This window comes from Podarcis vaucheri (assembly GCF_965113315.1).
Source record: "Podarcis vaucheri genome assembly, chromosome: 8".
Taxonomy (NCBI): Eukaryota; Metazoa; Chordata; class Lepidosauria; order Squamata; family Lacertidae; genus Podarcis; species Podarcis vaucheri.
The window spans coordinates 12,379,470-12,400,334 of record NC_138766.1 but is presented as its reverse complement, the minus strand read 5'-3'; the positions used below and the strand labels follow the sequence as shown (position 1 = coordinate 12,400,334).

At 44.3% G+C, this 20,865-nt stretch overlaps 1 protein-coding gene across 3 annotated transcripts in view; it reads left to right on the top strand.

The window, feature by feature from the left end:
- The window catches only part of CTNNAL1 (catenin alpha like 1), a 66,872-nt gene that overhangs the window by 33,337 nt on the left and 12,670 nt on the right, over positions 1 to 20,865 (top strand). For all 3 annotated transcript variants that reach the window (XM_082234277.1, XM_082234276.1, XM_082234278.1), the window contains exons 8-14: positions 1,792 to 1,878; positions 3,516 to 3,674; positions 6,093 to 6,185; positions 9,034 to 9,184; positions 17,179 to 17,216; positions 18,625 to 18,675; positions 18,779 to 18,933. In XM_082234277.1, coding sequence (XP_082090403.1) covers positions 1,792 to 1,878; positions 3,516 to 3,674; positions 6,093 to 6,185; positions 9,034 to 9,184; positions 17,179 to 17,216; positions 18,625 to 18,675; positions 18,779 to 18,933 — 734 coding nt within the window. The remainder of the gene's footprint in view (positions 1 to 1,791; positions 1,879 to 3,515; positions 3,675 to 6,092; positions 6,186 to 9,033; positions 9,185 to 17,178; positions 17,217 to 18,624; positions 18,676 to 18,778; positions 18,934 to 20,865) is intronic.

The window sequence follows — 20,865 nt, the reverse complement described above, 5'->3', positions numbered from 1 at the left end:
ATTAACATTGGCTTGGTAGCCCCAACATATGGTTTGGGAGCACCAGATGTTGCAGCATGGCTAATGCTAAATAGGTGTGAATGTGGCCCCTTGGATGGAGGCCGGATTAAGATGGTTGGGGGCTTTGGTGCAGTTCCCAAAATAGGGCCACTTTCCCCCCAAAGTTAACATAGAATAATATACCACAAAATAAGACTCGTGGTATCTTGAAGACAAACAAATTTTTATCTTCAGGTTTATGGTACAAACTTTCATGAACTAATAATAAATATTGTGAGCATGTACAGTTTTGCATTTAAATTCACATAACTCAATGTTTTGCTCACTTGGGTCAATATCCAACTGTTGGCCTAACCTGCTTCACCTGTTGTGAAGACACAACAAAAGATGTAAAATGGCGGCACAATGGGTGCTTGTGTCATAGGCAACAAATTTTGGTTCCTTTAACCAGAGTGATGCATATTTGTACTATAAAGGACCATTATTTTTCTGACTGCCCACCACCACCCCCAGTCTTAATCTGGCCTGCTGGTTGGTTGCTTTAGATCTGTAAGTCCATCTTGTAAAATCGTGTTTGAATTGAGCTTACCCCTAGGTTAGTTTGCACAGGGGGTTGATTCCTCATTGGACTGGGAGCGGGGACTGCGGAACGTAGAGCGATCTTTCATTTTATAAATGTTTTTGTTTACTTTTTACTATTTTACCAATGGACTGTGGGCCACACCTCCAGTAAGTAGACATGGTCTGTTTCTTCCCCAATCTGTCATTTACCCCTACAGGGTAGGTTTGGATAAGAGAGTACGTAGCCCAAGGTCACTGATGCACATAATGTCATAAGTTTCCAGGGCGCTTACCTTTTATGCCTCACTGACTTACACAACAAACAGAAGGGACGCGGGTGGCGTTGTGGTCTAAACCACTGAGCCTCTTGGGCTTGCCGATCGAAAGGTTGGTGGTTCAAATCCCCGCGACAGGGTGAGCTCCCGTTGCTGTCCCAGTTCCTGCCAACCTAGTAGTTCAGAAGAACACCAGTGCAAGTAGAAAAATTGGTACTGCTATGACAGGAAGGTAAACGGTGTTTCCGTGTGCTCTGGTTTCCGTCACAGTGTCCCGTTGTGCCAGAAGTGCTTTAGCCATGCTGGCCACATGACCCAGAAAGCTGTCTGTGAACAAACGCCGGCTCCCTCTTCCTGAAAGGGAGATGAGCGTCGCAACCCCATAGTCACCTTTGACTGGACTTAACCATCCAGGGTTTTACTTTTTTAAAAAAAACCCACAACCAGCAAGTCACATGGTCAGGACTGGCTAACAAATTCTTGTCTAACAGAAGCAAAGTGGATTGCTCTATATCTTTAATTCTGTGACAGAGAAGCATGCTGGAAAAAGCAGAACATATATAGTCAAACCCTAGTATCATGGAATTGTAGAGTTAGAAGAGACCCAGAGGGTTTAGGGAAGTTTTTAATATTTAATGCTGTATTGTTTTTAACACTCGATTGGAAGCCGCCCAGAGTGGCTGGGGAAACTCAGCCAGATGGGTGGGGTATAAATAAATTATTATTATTATTATTATTATTATTATTATTATTATTATTCAGGAATCCCTGTCCCTGCTTACTCCAAAGAAAAGTCTTCCTTTGTTCAGAGAGCTTAACTTCCAAATCAGTATGCATAGGGCTGCACCTTTTACTTGCAAACCCATGTTTGAATTATGATTATGACGATGAATTGTTTAAACGACCGAATTGCCTAAAAACCCATCCTGCGGGATTGGGAATTGTTTCTCTCCAGCAAAGTCAGAGGAAAAAGGATGTCACGGAAGACCTGGAAGTAGCAATATTAAAAATGTGTCAGTGTATGACCGAGCTTCAGAGAGAAGTAAGTGCAATTCAGTACAATCTGCAGTAAATTTTGGGAGCTTCTTGGGCTTTGATATGTGTAACTTTCTGAAAAACAAATCCTTGGCTCAGCAGATATATAATCATGTGATGGTAGTTCCAACTAATTGAATCTACCACTTGAGCCTTTTTTTATATTGCGAGATATAAGTAGGTAGCCATGTTGGTCTGCTGTAGTCGAAACAAAATTAAAAAATTCCTTCCAGTAGCACCTTAGAGACCATCTAAGTTTGTTATTGGTATGAGCTTTCGTGTGCATGCACACGAAGAAGTATCTGAAGAAGTGTTGCATGCACACGAAAGCTCATACCAATAACAAACTTACCGTATTTTTCGCTCTATAGGACGCACCTTGTTTTAGAGGGGGAGAACAAGAAAAAAAAATCTCCCCCTCTCTGCCCAGCGCCCCTTCAGCGAAGCGGCAGGAGAAACGGAACCCCTTCCATTTCTCCTCCCGCTTGGCTGAAGGGGCACTGCGCAGCTCTCCCTCTCCGCTGAAGCAGGAGAGTCTTGCTCTCCTGGCTTCAGCAAAAGGAATCAGAAGCCTGCGGAGTGCAGCGGGAACTCACGCTGTGCTCCGCAGGCTTCAGGCGGCTGTCCCTGAAGCCTGGAGAGCTAGAGGGGTCAGTGCGCTTCTGAGGCTTTATGTTGCTATCGCTGAAGCCAAGGAGCCTGCATTCGCTCCATAGGACGCACACACATTTCCCCTTGATGTTTGGAGGGGGAAAAGTGCGTCCTATAGAGCAAAAAATACGGTAGTTGGTCTCTAAGGTGCTACTGGAAGGATTTTTTTTAGTTTATATTGTAAGGTTATCTTGAAGTAATTACCTGCAGAGAAGCCTGCTAGCATGACTTGAATACAAGAACACACATTGCTAAGTAATATTTTAGAATTCGGCCTGTCATGGCTTGGGTTCATTCTTCTTATGTACAGTAATCTATTGCCCAGTCAATGTTCTGGTAGCACCTTGAGCTGTGGCATTATTTAACCTAAGTGCCGGTCAGGGTGTTTCTAGGAGCCCCAGGTAAGCTGCTCTGACCCCACTTAGGAAGGACAGCTAGACATATGCATGGAAAAATAAGACACATCGGTCTACCGTTAAACACAACTACCAGTAATGGAGGGAAGGTTGGGTTGGAGATGCTTAACTGACCTGGGAGGTGAGTTGCTGCTGCCGACTGGGAGGGATGGTTTGGTGGGGAAGGCAGCTCAGCGCAAGTGCTCTGGTGGAGCCAATCCATTGTTCCTGTTGTTGTGCAGGCACAACAATGTCCCCAATGCACTGCTGCCTCACCCCTCAGCTTCTGGGGAGCCAGCAACAACTCCGGGAGGTTGGGCAAACATCTCTGCTCCACCATGCTCTGTGAGACTGATCGCGGTTCCTCAGTTCTTTTTTTGTGATGAGGAATTGGAATAAGAATGATGCGTAATGATGGAAGTTTTGTACATCTCGCCCAGTCTTAATTTGCTCTGAATTGTCCACCACAGGTAATCTGGTGTTGTAACCTACTGGTTTCTTTCTTTCTTTCTTTCTTTCTTTCTTTCTTTCTTTCTTTCTTTCTTTCTTTCTTTCTTTCTTTTTCTTCTCCTCCCCCCCAAATATATATATATCAAAGCTTCACAGTGCAGCAACATCTGTCGCAGCAGACGTGATAAAATACCATTCTGACCACCTTGTTTTGAAAGCTCTGAAGATCTGCGGGACAGAAGGAAACATAGAAGCAGTTGCAGAACACAGCTGTAAGCTCTCTGAACAGAAAGAACAGTTGATTGAAGTAAGTTGGCGTCATGTTCATGAACATGTTCAAAAATGCTTTAATATTAAGATTTAAAGCGGTCTTGAGTTTTTGTCAGTTTGGGGCACACCTGTGAAATGTGTGCAGGTTCCGACTCCACAAACATGCCCATGCCCACACCCCAGGGTTGGGGCATCAGTTGACTAGGCTGTTAGGCCTTGCAGTACCACGGTTCTCAAGTTTGCCTGTTCTGTGCTTTGCCTGGACTCAGGGATGGGGGAGCACATTAACATAAAGGTAAAGGGACTCCTGATCATTGGGTCCAGTTGTGGCCGACTCTGGGGTTGCGGTGCTCATCTCGCTTTATTGGCCGAGGGAGCCGGCGTGCAGCTTCCGGGCCATGTGGCCAGCATGACTAAGCCGCTTCTGGCGAACCAGAGCAGCGCACGGAAACGCTCTTTACCTTCCTGCCAGAGCGGTACCTATTTATCTACTTGCACTTTTGACGTGCTTTCAAACTGCTAGGTTGGCAGGAGCAGGGACTGAGCGATGGGAGCTCACCCCGTCGCGGGGATTCTAACCGCCAACCTTCTGATGGGCAAGTCCTAGGCTCTGTGGTTTAACCCAGAGCGCCACCCGCGTCCCTAACATACATAGCACAGCATTTAAAAAAAAGTAAGAGGAGCCTTGTATTAGGCCAGTGGTTCTCCCCAACTTTTTTTCTTTCAGCCACAGCATTAGGCCAGTGGCTCACCTAGTCCACTATTCTGGTCTCACCGTGGCCAAACAGATGCCTTTGGAATGCCTAACAAGCAGGAATGCAACAACACCCTCCCCACGTGTGCTTCTGAGCAACTGTCACTCAAAAGCATACACAATACGACAGCGGGACGTGGGTGGCACTGTGGTCTAAACCACTGAGCTTCTTGGGCTTGCCGATCCGAAGGTCAGCGGTTCGAATCCCCGCAACGAGGTGAGCTCCCGTCGCTCTGTCCCAGCTCCTGCCCACCTAGCAGTTTGAAAGCACAATAAACTGCAAGTAGATAAATGGGTAGGTACCACTCCGACGGGAAGGTAAACAGTGTTTCCGTGCGCTCCGGTTTCCACCACGGTGTTCCGTTGCGCCAGAAGTGGTTTAGTCCTGCTGGCCACGTGACCCGGAAGCTGTCTGTGGACAAACACCGGCTCCCTCTGCCTGAAAGCGAGATGAGCGTCGCAACCCCATAGTCGCCTTTGACTAGAGTTAACTGTCCAGGGGTCCTTTACAAATTCTGACAGTGGAGGTAGAACGCACTATGCTGGTAGCTGTTGCTGCCTCTTGTAATGCATATCAGAGTTGCAAATCATGTTCTTAGGGCATGTTCCTGGTCCAGATGTGGCTTCCTAGGAGGTACCACCTCTGTTAGCACCCTTAGAGTTGATAGGGGAAATCTCATATGGGGTAACAGACCTTGTAGGTGGGTCACCTAAGTTGGGGAGTGTTTTTTTTATATATAAATTCTGCCCCTCTGCCTTGTTCTACAAAGTGCTGCTGTAGTGAAACTAGTTTCTGACCTCAGTGTATTACGGCTCTAGAATCAACACTGTGCAAAATGACTGTGGGACCACTCCAGCCAAGCTTCCAGTGCTATTGATTTCGGTGGGAGCATAATAGAATTGTAGAGTTGGAAGGGTCATCTAGAACAACCTGCTGCAATGCAGGAATGCTAAGCATGTTCAGGGGCTAAGCTGGAATCGCATGCTGGATCTCTGTCAAATGTCTAAGGAGCAGGAGGAGGACAGAGAGAATTGGAGACAGATAAGATTAACCTTGGGACGCGGGTGGCGCTGTGGGTTAAACCACAGAGCCTAGGACTTGCTGATCAGAAGGTCGGCGGTTCTATTCCCCGCAACGGGGTAAGCTCCTGTTGCTCAGTCCCTGCTCCTGCCAACCTAGCAGTTCGAAAGCACACCAAGTGCAAGTAGATAAATAGGTACCACTCTGGTAGGAAGGTAAATAGCGTTTCTGTGCGCTGCTGTGGTTCGCCAGAAGCGGCTTAGTCATGCTGGCCACATGACCCAGAAGCTGTCTGCAGACAAACGCTGGCTCCCTCAGCCTATAGAGCGAGATGAGTGCGCAACCCCAGAGTCGGTCACGACTGGACCTAATGGTCAGGGGTCCCTTTACCTTTACCTTTAAGATTAGCCTTTCGCTTGGCTACCCAGCTGCACATTTGCACCAGCTGAGGCAAAGAGAAAGGGCTACGGGACTAGAGTTCAGGAGACAAGTGATGGAGGGGCAGGGAAGTCAATCACTCCTCCTCTTCCCTTAGCTTTTAGCCGTTCAACAGAGATCCAGGTTTCCATCAGCAGTTTCTGAATTCTAAAAGCTTTCATTTGGCACCAATGTAATTTTTACGTTGTCTTTCCATAACAATCCCATAATTGGTAGGTGGGTTTTCCTGCTTCCTTTCCTAGATATGTCATTTATTGAGGCATGTCTCCGGAACAGAGCCACTGGAAATTACTTGTCTACATGCAGAAGACACTTTTCACGTGACGGGGCCTCAGGTAGGTGTGATTTTTACCTTGCGGTGTTGAAAGAGATGTTTTCAAGGCAGACGTGTGCTTGCGGCATCTCATTTTGGACACATCCAGCTTTGGAAACAGCACAGCTAGGAGGCATTGAACTGCTGTGCCAGAAGCTTTTGGGTGATGACCACTAGCAACAGCTTAGCCTCTATCGCTGCTACAGATTATTATTTTTCCTGTATCAAATTGATGAGTTCTGATGTTACCTTTTAATCAGTCCGCCTGCTCATCAGTCATTACACATTCAATCTGATTTCCTTCATCTAGCAGACAAATTAAATGGATTTATACAGTGGTACCTCTGGTTACGTACTTAATTCGTTCCAGAGGTCTGTTCTTAACCTGAAACTGTTCTTAACCTGAAGCACCACTTTAGCTAATGGGGCCTCCTGCTGCCGCCGCACGATTTCTGTTCTCATCCTGAAGCAAAGTTCTTAACCTGAGATAATATTTCTGGGTTAGCGGAGTCTGTAACCTGAAACGTATGTAACCTGAAGCATATATAACCTGAGGTGCCACTGTATTAATGTGCATCAGTATTACTCCCAGTCTACATGGACTTTACAAATGGAGGCCAATTTAATATCTCTCCTCCTATTTCACTATCTCGTAGTTCCTTTCGTAACAGTATGCCATATTTTTAAGTGGCATCCTTTGGAAGGAGGCTAGCAGTGAGCACTTTTGCAGCTGTGAACAGATTCCATACCAGCTCTTGGCACTCTGAACTAGTGATGTTAAATTCTCAAGAATAATCCTTTGAAGAATATTCTCAATTAATGAGAATATTAGAGAATTTTCATTTTAAATAGGAGAATATTCATTTTAATGCATTGAAAATGATATAATTTTAATGCACTTCAAACCATTCTAAGGTGATGGCACCAGTAATTGGCATGTTAAGGTTTGGTATAAGGAAACTCAGTAGCTAAAACATATTTTATTCTTCCATTAGAACATGTACATGTTATAGGACAAGTCAAAAAATATTATTGGCATGTTAAGGTTTGATACAAGTAAATTCAGTAATAGACTATCTTGTGCTTCTAATAGTTCTAACACTTAATAACTGTTTTGGTGACTAAAACACAGCTTGATGAACAAAACTATATGCATACATATAAAAAAGAAGCCATTAAACTTAAATATATTATCATTATATGATAATATATTTCAGTATGTCAGTCTCTGGTAAATGGCACCTTGTACCATTGAATGGCACTGCAAAAACCAGTTACTGGCACTAAATAAAAATATAGAAATGTCAACTGTTTAAATCAAGGCCACTTCACATGCTGTTACACATAATTGTATAGGCCTAGGTACTTTAAGTGTATAAAGCATTAAAGCTACTTTCTGTAAAAAAAATAAATAAATAAATCACACTGTATGGCCAAGGGTATAGAATTGCTGAATAAGATCACACCAAAATAGAAAAAATGCTATTACATGTAGCTGAAATACATACGAATTCAAATGGTCATCAAATTAAATGAATAGCATTTTTAAAACTACCGTATTTTTTGCTCTATAACACGCACCCGACCATAACACGCACGTAGTTTTTAGAGGAGGAAAATCCGTAGGCATGCCACCCGTAGGCATTCCCTCCATAACACGCACAGACATTTCCCCTTACTTTTTAGTTGGAAAAAGTGAGTGTTATGGTGCAAAAAATACGGTAAAAAAAAAATGTTTTCTGTAGCTCACATTTCAGAACTGCCAATGGTGAATGACACAATGCCCAGTAATGTAACTGGATTTAAAAATAAATAAATCATTATTCATTACTTAAACTGGCAGTATCACAGCTTGACTTACTGTTCACTAGATTTTTTAAATGTGGGTTGTAAAACTGGTTCTTACATTAGAATTTACAGTTTGTGGAGAATATTCTCACCTCACATCACTACTCTGAACACACAACATCCTTTGCAAAGCATTACACTTTCAGCACTGACCCAATCCCATTTTTATTAATCTAATTTGATTTTGCTGGGGTCAAGTACCGGTGGTATAACCCTTTGGAATGATTTTCTTCAGTGTTACAGTAATTTTGCAGTTAACACCCACAGGGAATTCTCTCCACAGAGAGGAAAAAGAATACATATCCAAGGCTAGTTCCTGATTCACAGACTGTAGTTTATTGTTAATATCTGTACTGGACCATAGTGGAAGGCCAGAATTTAGACTTGCTCTGAATAAATGAGGCTACTTTACACCAATCAGACCATTGGCTCATATATTCTGATACTGCTTTCTATCCAAAGCGTTGGCAAGTTGTCTTTGCTGCAAATCCTCTGTGCTAAATGCTATGTGAATTCCACATTAGATGGATTTCATGAACATCTGAGTATCAAAATTGCTTTGGGAGAAAAGGGAATGTTAGTTTTAGGATCATTTTTAGTAACCAGTGTTCCACAGGTGCAGTATAGTTTACGTGGAACAACATCTGGGCTCGCATCTGCAATACTGCACATCTGTGATGTGATAAAGCTCTTCTTACAGACGTTCTACCAATTTCGGTGAACCTTTTTTGCCTTTAATATGAATGCATTATGTAAATTGATAATAATCTGTGAAATTGTCGTGATTAATTATATTAAGTGTTTTTTCTCAGTTCGCTCAATTTAAGAAAGCTGTTTGTTCAGAACAGTTTTGCACAATGTGCTCCCGATGAATGCCCTTAGCGTTTGCAAAGCTTTGCCAGGCAAATGCTACAGCAGCCCTTTTTAAATACAAAGGAGAGGCTGTTTATTCTTTGCCTCTGGGGGTGGATGCTGATTAGCAATTTCTGGTTACATGGCAAGATCTGCTTTGTTTCCTTCAGATAATTTCTGCTGCAGAAACCCTGACGCTGCATCCTTCCAGCAAGATTGCAAAAGAAAATCTGGATGTGTTCTGCGAAGCCTGGGAGTCACAGCTGACTGACATGTCCTTGCTCTTAAGAGAAATCAGTGATGTGTTTGAAGGAAGACGAGGTGAGAGAGCTGTTCTTAGATGCAGACAACCTACTGTCCTTAAATACAAGCTACCAACTTACAGCCCACGCGTATTCTGAGTACCCTGGCTGTTACGCAAGATGGGTTTGAGGATCTAAGTTGAATCCTTCATAAGGTCAACAAAGGACAACTTGGGGTCACTTAACATTTTACGCAGCTCCATAGGTGCCCTCGTATTTGCTACGTTGCAAATTGTGAAGCCTGCAGAGCAAATGCGCAGCTCCAAAAGCAGCAGATACATGACATGGAGGCCCAGTTGGCAGAGCTTCTTGGCGTATGTCCACTGAGTGTTTAGAAACACGTAATTTACTATTGCATTTATTAGCCCAGCAAACTTTGGAGTACCCATGATGCTGTGCTAGTGTGAAGTAGTTAAATAATAACTCTAGATAATCACTCTGAATCAGTCCGGTTTCACCTTTTTAGGGAAATATTGGCTGTGCCAGCACGTAGCGCTAAACCATGGTTTAGTCTTATGAGGACTAGTTGTAGGGAGCCATGGTCTAAACACGCTCCCTGCTCCCCTTGTGTGGCTGGAAGGAGCAGCTTAAAAGATTTTCATATCTGCTTTAGAGCTTTTTATGATGTCCGTACGTGGGGAGACTGCATTTAGTTTTAGCTATGGTGATGATGATGATGATGGTATATAAATATGTATGTTCATCTGAAGATCACAGGGTGGTTCACAACGTAAATATACAAAATGATAACACAAAATATATAAAAACAGACCAATAACCCCTCTCCAAGGGCCTGGTTATAGAGAAACATTTTTGCCTGGCACTGAAAGATATGTAATGGTTAGTGTGAGCAAGCCAGCTCTGAACCCACAGCTTATAAAGCTGACTTGCTTTCACTAAACATAGTTAACAAAATTTACGGTTTGGACAGAAGTGGAAACTTCTGGCCTCCTCCTTGCAGCTGTGCCAACAGGGAGTGGGTAGCAGACAAATCTTAGGCTCACTGCAGCTCATGCTCATGATTCTAGCCGTGGTTTGTTGCAAACCAGGCTAGCGAGTATGATTTTGAGATTGAGCCTTTTGTAAATTCGGGGTTCCTTGAATATTGACAAGGAGCGTTCCATAAGTCTGGTGTGATCATGCTCACAGTTAATGCTTTAAAAGAAGTGAGTTTGAGCTTCGCACCTCAAGGAACCCTATCTCTTTGGATTGGACAACTGAGGAGCCCCTGCTAGTCAGCCTTGGAGCTCCTGCACATTGCATAGGATTCTGGGGGATGTTCCTGGGTGCATTTTCACTTCTTGGGCCTAGCAGTTGCTCCCTGTTAATTGGGGTTATATTGTATGATGTACCCTGCAGTTTCTCCCGAGGCTGCCCTTTGCAAGGAAGGCTTTTAAAGTAGCTTGTCCAACACTGAGGAGCCCTGTTAAACCTTTGAAAGAGCTCCCGGGTGGTACAGTTTGAAAACCACTATTTTAGAGGGATAAATGTTATACAGTGAGAGTACTTTATAGGTTTTGCTCTTTATGGAGATGCAGCAATACACTTTCAAGCCTTAATTTCAGGAAATGCTTAGTAATACAAAACAATGGAAACATTTATATTTTTTTTGTGAGGGGGTTGTAAAGAGACGCCTTTCTTTCTGTCTGACCTAAACTGTCCAGTGTTCTTGCAAAAGAAACACCCTTTTATTTCTGTACTGTCTGCTCTCATACTTCTCGCTCCACAATGTAGTGAATGTAGCTATTTGATTTTTAAACTGCTATCCTTTCTGCTTGGATGGGATCTCTCTGATGACTCTACGCAACTTTTGGCCTATTTTCTGTGGTGGGTAAGTCACCTGGTATTTGTATGGCATGTAGAAAAGAAACTGTGAAAGAGCAAATCTCTCTCTTAATGTCTTGCCCGAGGCGTTGTTCGGTGTTAATTTATCAAGAGACTTCTCATTTCTAAGCATAATTTTAATTTTCTTCAGATAAGTTTAATTCCAGCTTTTCAGTTTTAGGGAGGGTTTCACCACCACCCCACTGAATTGTGCCACACTTCATTTTATAGAATTGTAGCATTTGATGTATTGATTCAGTTGTGCGTTTTATGGAAAACTCAGGGCAAAGAAATTAGGTTCGATATTAGAGCAAAACCCGACATACAATGGTAGCTTTTACTGCAGAGTGCCAAAGGGGAAGTCTGTGTTTAGTCTTTTATCCTCCCCAGTTTCCTATTGCATTTCTGCTAGGAGAGCCAAGATCTACAAGTGTCCTAACCAGTGCTTTTTTTTCTGGGGGGAGGAATACCCCTAAACATTTTGTGAATCTTTGTAAGGTAAAGGTAAAGGGAGCCCTGACCATTAGGTGCAGTCGTGGCCGACTCTGGGGTTGCGGTGCTCATCTCACTTTATTGGCCGAGGGAGCCGGCGTACAGCTTCCGGGTCATGTGGCCAGCATGACTAAGCTGCAGAGCTCTCTTACATCCTTAGCATAGTGATTGACCCTGTCCAGGCAGGAGGACATTTTGATGTCCTGCTTGGAAGTTTGGTTTGAAAGAAGAACTGTGCATTACCCAATCTGCCTGGCTAGTGCTGCAAAACAGCCATTTGTCATTTTGCATGCTTTGCTTGCTAACAATGGGAGCAGTTTCCCCCGATCCTTCTTAAATGGGTATCTATTCCTGTTTGCCCCATGGTGGGCTATTGGATGAAATAGATATTTACAAAAGAAAAAGAAATGGCTTGAGGAATATGAGTGAGGGCTCTTCGGATACGGCATAGTGAACAGGAGATTGTGTTCCTCTTTCACCTGTTTTGTCTCATTTCTATTCCTGAAGTATATTTAAAAGAACCAGAAGCACATTCGAGACAAGCTTCTATTTTGTCCTTTTGCTGCCTTGGTGCCATCTGTTGGGATCTAACATTGTAGTTCTGAAACTGTTGGAAGTCACATCAAGAAGACTAATCATAGTCTGCAGGCATTGCTAGATGCTTAACACCCTGATGATCCCTGTCTTTTAGGTGGAAGGAACTATTTCCGACTCATAGAATCAGGTTTCTGTTGGAATTATTGACTCTTCATCAAATCCAGAGTAGAGTTTTCCCATGTCGAACGCAATGGCTGCAATCCAGAGAGAGAATTGGTCATGTTGAGGTTCCTCTGAAATCAGTGGGGAAAGTTAATATAGTCATATTTAAGTTCCATTAATTTCAGTCTGAATCTTAATGGACTGAGGCACAAAGTGTAAAGGACAAGATGTTGTGTCTCCTAACTCTGCAGTGAGCACACACAAGAAAAATGTGACCGGTCAAATCCTGCTTCCCATGACTATAGGGACTATTTCATACTTTATGTGTTTTCTGTGGGCAGAAACAGTAACAAGCACAATTTTTTGCTTAAAATTTGAAGCCGGTCTAAGCATTTGATTTGTCCCAGCTGACTCAGATGCGCATTGCCCTAGAACAGGCATGGCCAGACTCAGCCCTCCAGCTGTTTTGGGACTACAATTCCCATCATCCCTGACCACTGGTCCTGTTAGCTAGGGATGGTGGGAAACAGCTGGAGGGCTAAGTTTGGCCATGCCTGCCCTGGAAGAAGAGAATATCAGTTTTCTTTCTAAACCCAAAGCACACCTCTCCAGTTTAGGAGTGAGTAATGCCTAAATGCCCTTAAACTTTCCATATTGGTACAATGTTGTTGCACTTTAAATTATATTGTATGAAATTGCCAATGGAATGTTTGCTATAATTTCATAGCAAACTTAGAAAATATGACATACTATGCAGTTATATTTTTTTGTGCATTTATGAAATGGCCTAAATTTTGTCCTCAAGGGGAATGGGGAAGAGGGGTAGAAATCTAAACCAATTTGCAACATTTAGACTTTTCCTACCAGAGCAAAGTGATTACTTGGCATTCAAGGAAAAATTCAATTCAAAACTTAAACCTGTGCGTGATTTATGCCCTTCCCCTCTGTATTTGCAGGGTAATATAGAGCCGTGCGTATGTGTCCCCATTTGGCAACATCCACAAGTTGTCACATGCTTAAAAGAAAATCCACACAACCAATTTATTATGTAAATATTGAGGGAGGAAAATTAACCTGCAGCACTTCCATCTCGCAAATTCTACAGGGACCTGGTTCAGCCAATCACAGATTATTGTGAATGAGCTGCATGGGACTTTGTCTTGCTCATTCCAACTCCCCACATAACATCTGAGAGATGGAGAGAGAAAGCTTCTGTTCCCACTTTAGGACAAACCACAGTTCTTTGATGTGTATGGCTTGTCAAAGCCAGTTAATGCATACAAACTGCTTTCTAATACCACAACTGGTCCTGGTTTGTTTTAACTAACTGCGGTTAGACCATAGCACACCCTTCTGAGTTTGAAAGTAACAGGGAATGGTGCTTTTCTCCAAAGTGAAAATGGAATATCTCTCTCTCTGTGTGTGTGTCTCCTCTTCTTGCTCCTAGGAAAGGAGGGATTGTATCTGAGGCTCACACAGGCTTGGCCACAGTTGATCTTAAAAATGGTTTAGATCCGTGGTCCTAGTCTAGATGATGTTGTAGTCCAACCAGCAAGGCCAAAACTCAGTGATGGTTGGAGTTGTTGCTCAACAACATTGCTACCCAACCCTGATTTAGATGATGCTCTGAATTGAGCCTGTCGATTATATATCATGTGGCAGAATTAATAAGTACCACAGGGTAAGGACCTAAATTAGGCTTGCATAGCAAATTTGTCTTGAAAGAATGTAATGTAACACCCTTCCTCTCCCTCTTTATGAATTAATTGTTTGTTTCATGTATTTGTTTATCAGCCAAATTATGTTGTGGCTAGGACCTACAACGTAGCTCTGATTCTTAGTTTAAACTTAGTATGAATAACGTTATCTGGCCTTGTTGGAAGCTGCAGCAAGTCAGCACTAGGAAAAAGCTGGATTCAAACACGGCAGAGGACATAGCACTGCCAAAGTGAAACGCTTTTAAGTCCCATTGACTTCTTAAGGGTGGTTTTCAGCACGTGTCTTAATTTTCCCATTCAGATTAATGGGATTGAATGTGTTTAACCAGGTCAATATGGCTTTTATCTTGAAAGCAGCAGCTGGCATTAGTTTCCAATTCAGCATATTAAATTGGGTTGTTGTGGCTTGGTGTTTTTTGTTTTTTGTTTAAAAAAGAACATATTTATGCTCAGTGACAGAGCAAAACATTTCACCCTGTGGATTTATACAACATAAACTTCCTGGGTGTTCTCTGAATTCTTTTATCACAAAATAGAGCCTGCCTTCGCCATTGCTAGAGAACAACAACAACAACCCAATAGTAGCATTCTAGATAACAGGAGGAAACATCCCTTAATTTCTTTGATAATAATTAAAGTTGCAATTAACACTTCAGTTTGTTCTTGTCAGGAAGATAGCTAAGCCTATATACTAAGTGGACTGAAAGTTTAGCGGGCTAGTCCCCTCCACCTGCCCCTTAATTTACAAACTTCATCTTTTTTACGGTAATGTAATTTTTTAAGCTGTCACTTTACAACGTGGGGGATGTGATGGGAAAGGTATGTTTTTGATGTCTGCGAGGCAAACGCTCTCTGCTTTTTGGTGATGGTTAAAGACTGAAGAGCAATCAAAATGTGCTGGACACTTTCTAATAAACCAAGTGTATTTTTACAACGAACTGCTTGGCTCCAATCTGATTTGTGTTTTCTTTCCTTCGTGGGAGAAGCCGGAGTGCCGTGGGCTCTATTTCAGCAGCGACTCCGCAACTCCCTCGGCTGATGCCACCCCTGTTGAAATGTTTCTCAGCTTCCTCCTCTGTCTCAACCACTTCCATCTTTCCACTCTGCTTTCCCTTTGCCAGACATTCTGCCCATTCCTCATACCATGTTGAGGGACTCTCATCCTTTGATTGACAGTAGCCAGGGGTGAGCGAAGGCACCATGAAGTACTTGGAACACTGAGCTGGACTGATCTTTGGACACCCACAGTGCCCATGCCTCAGCCACCCCCTTGTTGGAAATAACTCACACAAGGACGCAGATATTAGGTTTATGTTATTGGGCAAATTTTGGCCACAACTTTATTGAATTACAGAATGTGAGTGGTATTGGCTTAGGCATTGAGTGGACCCAACTATATTTGACTCCTGCCCTCTGTGCAGGAAGTCTAGTAAGGGTAAACCACCGGTAGGGGGAGCCCTGTCAATGCGAACCAACTCAAGCTCCCCCTGGTGTTCCCGTCGGGGTCGTGTCAAGGCCTTAGCCCCCCAACCGGGCTTCAGACAAGATCAACACCCCTGGATTCCTTTAACGGAAAACCCTTAAGCATGGAGGGGCAGGTGATGGCCACACCTCCCCTCCCCCACACAAGGTCAAACAATGCCTAACCGCAACCTAACAAAGTTGTGGTGATTGCTACGGGGTAGGCGAAAACGAAGTGGCCATTTGCCAAGTGGGAAAATTCCTACCAGGTTCCTCGGACAACCAAGGCGACCAACCGAAGTCATAGCAAGGCCAGTGCGTAAGCTGCAAATAGGGAGGGAGGGTGGGTGATTGAGGAAGCGAGCCAAAGAGGAAGTCCTCTGGCTCGCTCCTCCATTTAAACGGACCCGGCCACGCCCCCCGGCCAGCGGGTTGGCTGGCCGGGCTCTGATGTGGCCGGGATCCCCCAGGCAACGGGGGACAAAGTCCCCTGCCCCCCGGTAGGGAGTGGGTGGCCATGTGGTCCACCTCAACTCCTCCCCACTGGGAAGTGGAGCAGATCTACCACCTAGTAGAGCAACACCTGAATCGCATGGCCTGGGATATTCTCTCCAGTCTTCTGTACATGGGTTGGTCCAGCAGACCAAATTGCTTTACGTGTTCCATTGCCTGCCCTCCGTTCTGTTGCACAGATGTTGATAGATCATGTCACAGATCTTCCAGATCCTCTCCGTTTTTGTGGGCATGAATGGGCTTTGTGCAGAGGGCTTGCAGCACATGAGATTATCTGTGCCCTGGAAGGGGTGTATGCCAACCCTTCCTCTCTGATAGAGCACCTCCTGGAAAGCATGTCTCAGCCACGTCGGTGGCTAAACTTTTATGGAGTACAGTCATACCTTGGTTCTCGAATGGAATCCATTACAGAAGTCCATTCGACGGTCGAAAACGAAAGCGCGGCTTCTGATTGGCTGCGGGAGCTTCCGGCACTCAATTGGAAGCCATGTCAGACGTTCGGCTTCCAAAGAACGTTTGCAAACCGAAACACTTCCTTCCAGGTTCGTGAGCCAAAACGTTCGAGTCACAAGGCGTTCGAGACTGTACAGCATTTCTGGTTCCCAGTATAACTAACTATTTTACTAGCATGCTAACACAGATTGTGACTCTCCAGATAACGCCACTCCAAATACTATTTCTTAATCATCTTGGGGGATGCCCTTCAGTTGGTTTTGCTAGCAGATCTCTCCATTCTGTGACACTCACAGCAGGTCAGATGTTAATTAGATGTGTGTTTAAACTTTTTCTGGTTTGAACGCCAAGCTCTTTTGGGCCACCCAGGTGCCATCAGAATCCTCAGAATAATGCTTCTGTGGACATACAACCACCTCACCCCTCCTTGGAAACTACTGATGTAGGGCAGGAAAGACAACTAGCTGAGATTAGCAGAAATTACCAGGAGAAAGGCAGACTCCCAACTCATTTCTGCACTTGCTTGTGTGATGTGGGCGTTCTTTTCCCCATGAAATAGTTCCCTCCCTCTCCTTGGGCATTCAGAAAGGTATTAGAAGATTTTAGAAAGAATGTCGTTGAAAAGGAAGGGGGCCTACTCAACATGCCAGGTCTTCAAAGAATCAAATTTAAGCAGTAGCAGAATTTCCCTTTTATATACTGAAAGCCATGGCAGAATCCGTGAAGAGGAATTCTTAGAGGTAGGTAGCTCTTTTCTTTAAAAGGATTTTTTTTTTAAGCCTAAAGAAATGAAAGCAGTAAGTCTGAGGTGTGCGTGAAAGCTACATGACAAATCTTAATGTGTTGTTCTTAGGAGAGAAGCGTGTGTACCTGTCGCTGCCCAGGCCAGGGGTAAGTTCACGTTGGTGGGGTTGCTGCATTTACCTTTTTTTCATACAGTGGTGCCTTGCAAGACGAAAAGAATCCGTTCCGCGAGTCTCTTCGTCTTGCGGTTTTTTCGTCTTGCAAAGCAAGCCCATTAGCGCTATTAGCGGCTTAGCGGGCTTAGCGGATCAGCTGATAAGCGGCTTAGCGGATCAGCTGTCAAGCGGCTTAGCGGATCAGCTGATAAGCGGCTTAGCGGCTTGGGGAAGGGGGAGGAGGAAAAAAACCCCGCAGGAACTCGCAAGACATTTTCGTCTTGCGAAGCAACCCCATAGGAAATTCGTTATGCGAAGCACCTCCAAAACGGAAAACCCTTTCGTCTAGCGGGTTTTCCGTCTTGCGAGGCGTTCGTCTTGCGGGGCACCATTACACTAAAAATTAATTTGCTCCATTCCACATACCTCCTCCTTATTTGCCACCATACTCTTTAATTTTTAAAAATCTAGTTTTCTTTCGCCCCCTTTCAGAGGGTTGATGAAAACCTCATATAGCCATCCTGGCTATAGAAGGTAGTTTTCTTTGAGGAAGCAGCGGTAACTAAACAAAAAAGAAAGTTGGGTAATCTTCTCAACTGCAGTGCTTTGCCTAAGACAGGGGTCAGCAAACTTTTTCAGCAGGGGGCTGGTCCACTGTCCCTCGGACCTTGTAGGGGGCCAGAATATATATTTTTTTTGGGGGGGGGGAATGAACAAATTCCTATGCCCCACAAATAACCCAGAGATGCATTTTAAATAAAAGCACACGTTCTACTCATGCAAATACACCAGGCGGGCCCCACAAATAACCCAGAGATGCATTTTAAATAAAAGGACACATTCTTCTCATGTAAAAACATGCTGATTCCTGGACCGTCCGTGGACCGGATTGAGAAGGCGATTGGGCCGGATTTGGCCCCCGGGCCTTAGTTTGCCTACCCATGGCCCCTGTAGTTCAGTTCATGACGTTGCCTACTGAAGTCAGTATGCCATTGCAGGTGATATAGGAGACTGTTTCATAACCTGGAGAACTGCCAATCAGAGTTGACAGTTTTGTGCTAGCTGCCTAATTTACTCACATATTTAAAAATCTGAAATTTTAGCAACAGCCATGGGTCACTTCTATTGTGTTCAGTGAGCCCATAAGAAAGGGGTTTTAAAAAGCAAGAAGTCCATGAAAGGAGAACAGCAGTTGGTTCGTTCCAACACTGACCCAACAACATAATCCTTCCTTGAATTCAATCATTTTGAGTCTGGGGTTGAAGGGAAGAGCTTTATTGAAAAACCACACATTCTTGGGATTTCACCTGTTGACTCCATTCCTCAGCCCTTTCATGGATTTATAGTAACACTTGAAGCAAGTTCCATTCGGTAAACCTTTTCTTCTTCTTTTTTAACAGAAGCATAATGCAAACATGAAAGCCTTAAAGCCAGTCAGGCTTGATAGTGAGGTAAGATACTACTTCTTAATCCGCTAGTACAGTTTTTCTGTACAGTAGTTGTGAAGCTGAATGGTGTATTAAGCAAAAAGGAAGTAACTTTTATCACTTGCAGGAGCAAATGAAACTTGGGAAACTAGGCTTAGAACTGCATAAACTGACAGCGCGCGTCGACTCTGAGATGGAGAAGTGGGATGATCCTGAGAACGAGATTGTACGGCATGGGCAAGGCCTGTCTAGCATGGCCTATTCTATGTTCTTATTTACAAGGTAAAAACAAAAGGGTCAGGGAGGGAGGAATATTAAGGAGAGAATGGTTTGAAGAAGAAACCATGGTTTGAAGGAATATTCTGAAGAGAACCAGTTTGAGGAAGCTATTCTTGCTAGCCTTCATCTTTCTGCCCTCCCCTTGCCAAACTTGACACTGTATTTTCCTTGGGGCTGGGACCTCTCTTTGCTCATGTTAATTTGAAGGCTAAACAATAAATTACACTAAACATGCGGCTGAACGTGAAAATGGCCACTGTATTCTCTTCCCCTCTCCCTTGTATCATTGAGTGAAAGCTCCTAGAACTTGACTCAGATTATAATGTTCTTTTTCTCCACAATGCTGGCAGGCAGGCAGGGAAAGGGGATGGCGGACGTCATAATATTTCACAAGCCCTGCTTTGATGCTATAAAGGGACAAAGGGAGCTAAATGCACCGGTGGCGCCTTTTGCAGCAGATGCATATTCAGCATAGTGCCCTGAAAAGCGCCATCGTGTGCAGTGATTATGCTGTGTAAAAATATATACATTACAGCTTTTTGGTGTTGAGGTATAGCATGTGCCATCTGGCTGCAGAAACGGCTGCCTAGGACAGAAGCTCTTTAGGGGCATTAATTGAAATACCACGCAGTCCTGTCAGGTGGGTCCTAGGATCTCTTGCAATGTTGTAGGGGATGTTGTGGGGCTGCCGAGTTGCATCTAAGATAAGGCCACCAGTTGTTTTTTTCAAAGAATCCGGGGACACTTTTTTTTTCTCGAAAAGAGGAAAAAAATTATTTAAAAAATTAAAGAAGTAATATCTTCTCTTCTGTAGTCTCCTCTGTCGCGCGGCCTTCCTCTGGGCCTCAGCCTCCTCTCTTGGAGCGCTAGCCGCCATGGAGTAGGCTCGGGTCGGGCCTGGGCTCGGCCACATGTCCTTGCCCTCCTACCTCTCCTCCTCAGTGGCAGCAGCGGCAAGGCCACAGCAAGTTCAGGGCTCCCCTCTTTTTCTCCTTCCTCTTTCTCTGTCTCCCTTTTCCTTCTCCTCTCCTCCTTCTCACTGCGTCAGCTCCGGGGTTTTTACTGGCCCTGGAGCGCCACTGAGCAGTTGGCCGGGTGGCCAGACACACTCACTCCCAGCTCGATTTGGGTCACACGGGGTGTGTGTGTGTGTGTGTGTGTCAGCGGTTCCTCCAGTTGACGCTCCGGGCGTCCCTGGTCCCCCCTCGGCAGCGGCAGTCTCAGCAGCCCAGAGCCAGCCTGGTAGTGCAGTTGGCTCTGGCTGGCTTCAGGAGCTGCTCGCTGCCGTGACACCCGCCATTTTGCCTCACCCAAAGTCCCCATATGATGTGTCTTGTTTGTTGAACCAATCACGAAGCATTCATTCCCTACTAATAAATTGACAACACTTAAAATATAAATTCCAGGACATTAAATGAAATCCAGGGACATTCCGGGGACAGATTTTGTCCGGGGACAGGTTTGTAAAGCCGGGGACTGTCCCCAGGAAACGGGGACGCCTGGTAACCATAATCTAAGAGTTGCCCCCCCCCCGCAGCATTGAAAGAGATCCCAGAAAGCTTGTCTTGCTGACTCCCCCCCCCCCCCATTTGTGTGTACTGGGTTTTTTATCATGGGGAAGGCAGCCATCAGCAAAGTCTGAGAAGTGTCTGGCTGGCATTTTTAAGGTCACTGCTCTTTCATCTTCTGAACACTAGCAAGACAGGAACAACTTTTTTATTATTTTTTAAAAAACTCATTACACTGGCCTTCCATGTTTCACCCTTAGTTGAAATCTTACTTTGCACCTTCATGTTAAGTAACCTTGATGTAGTTACAGCAAAGATAGCTCGTTCTTTTTTTTTAAAAGATATTGTCAGAGCTGCTACCAGGTCCCAGCTCACATAGGACCACGCCACACAGCGTCCACTTTAAAAGAGTCTTTATTGAGTTACA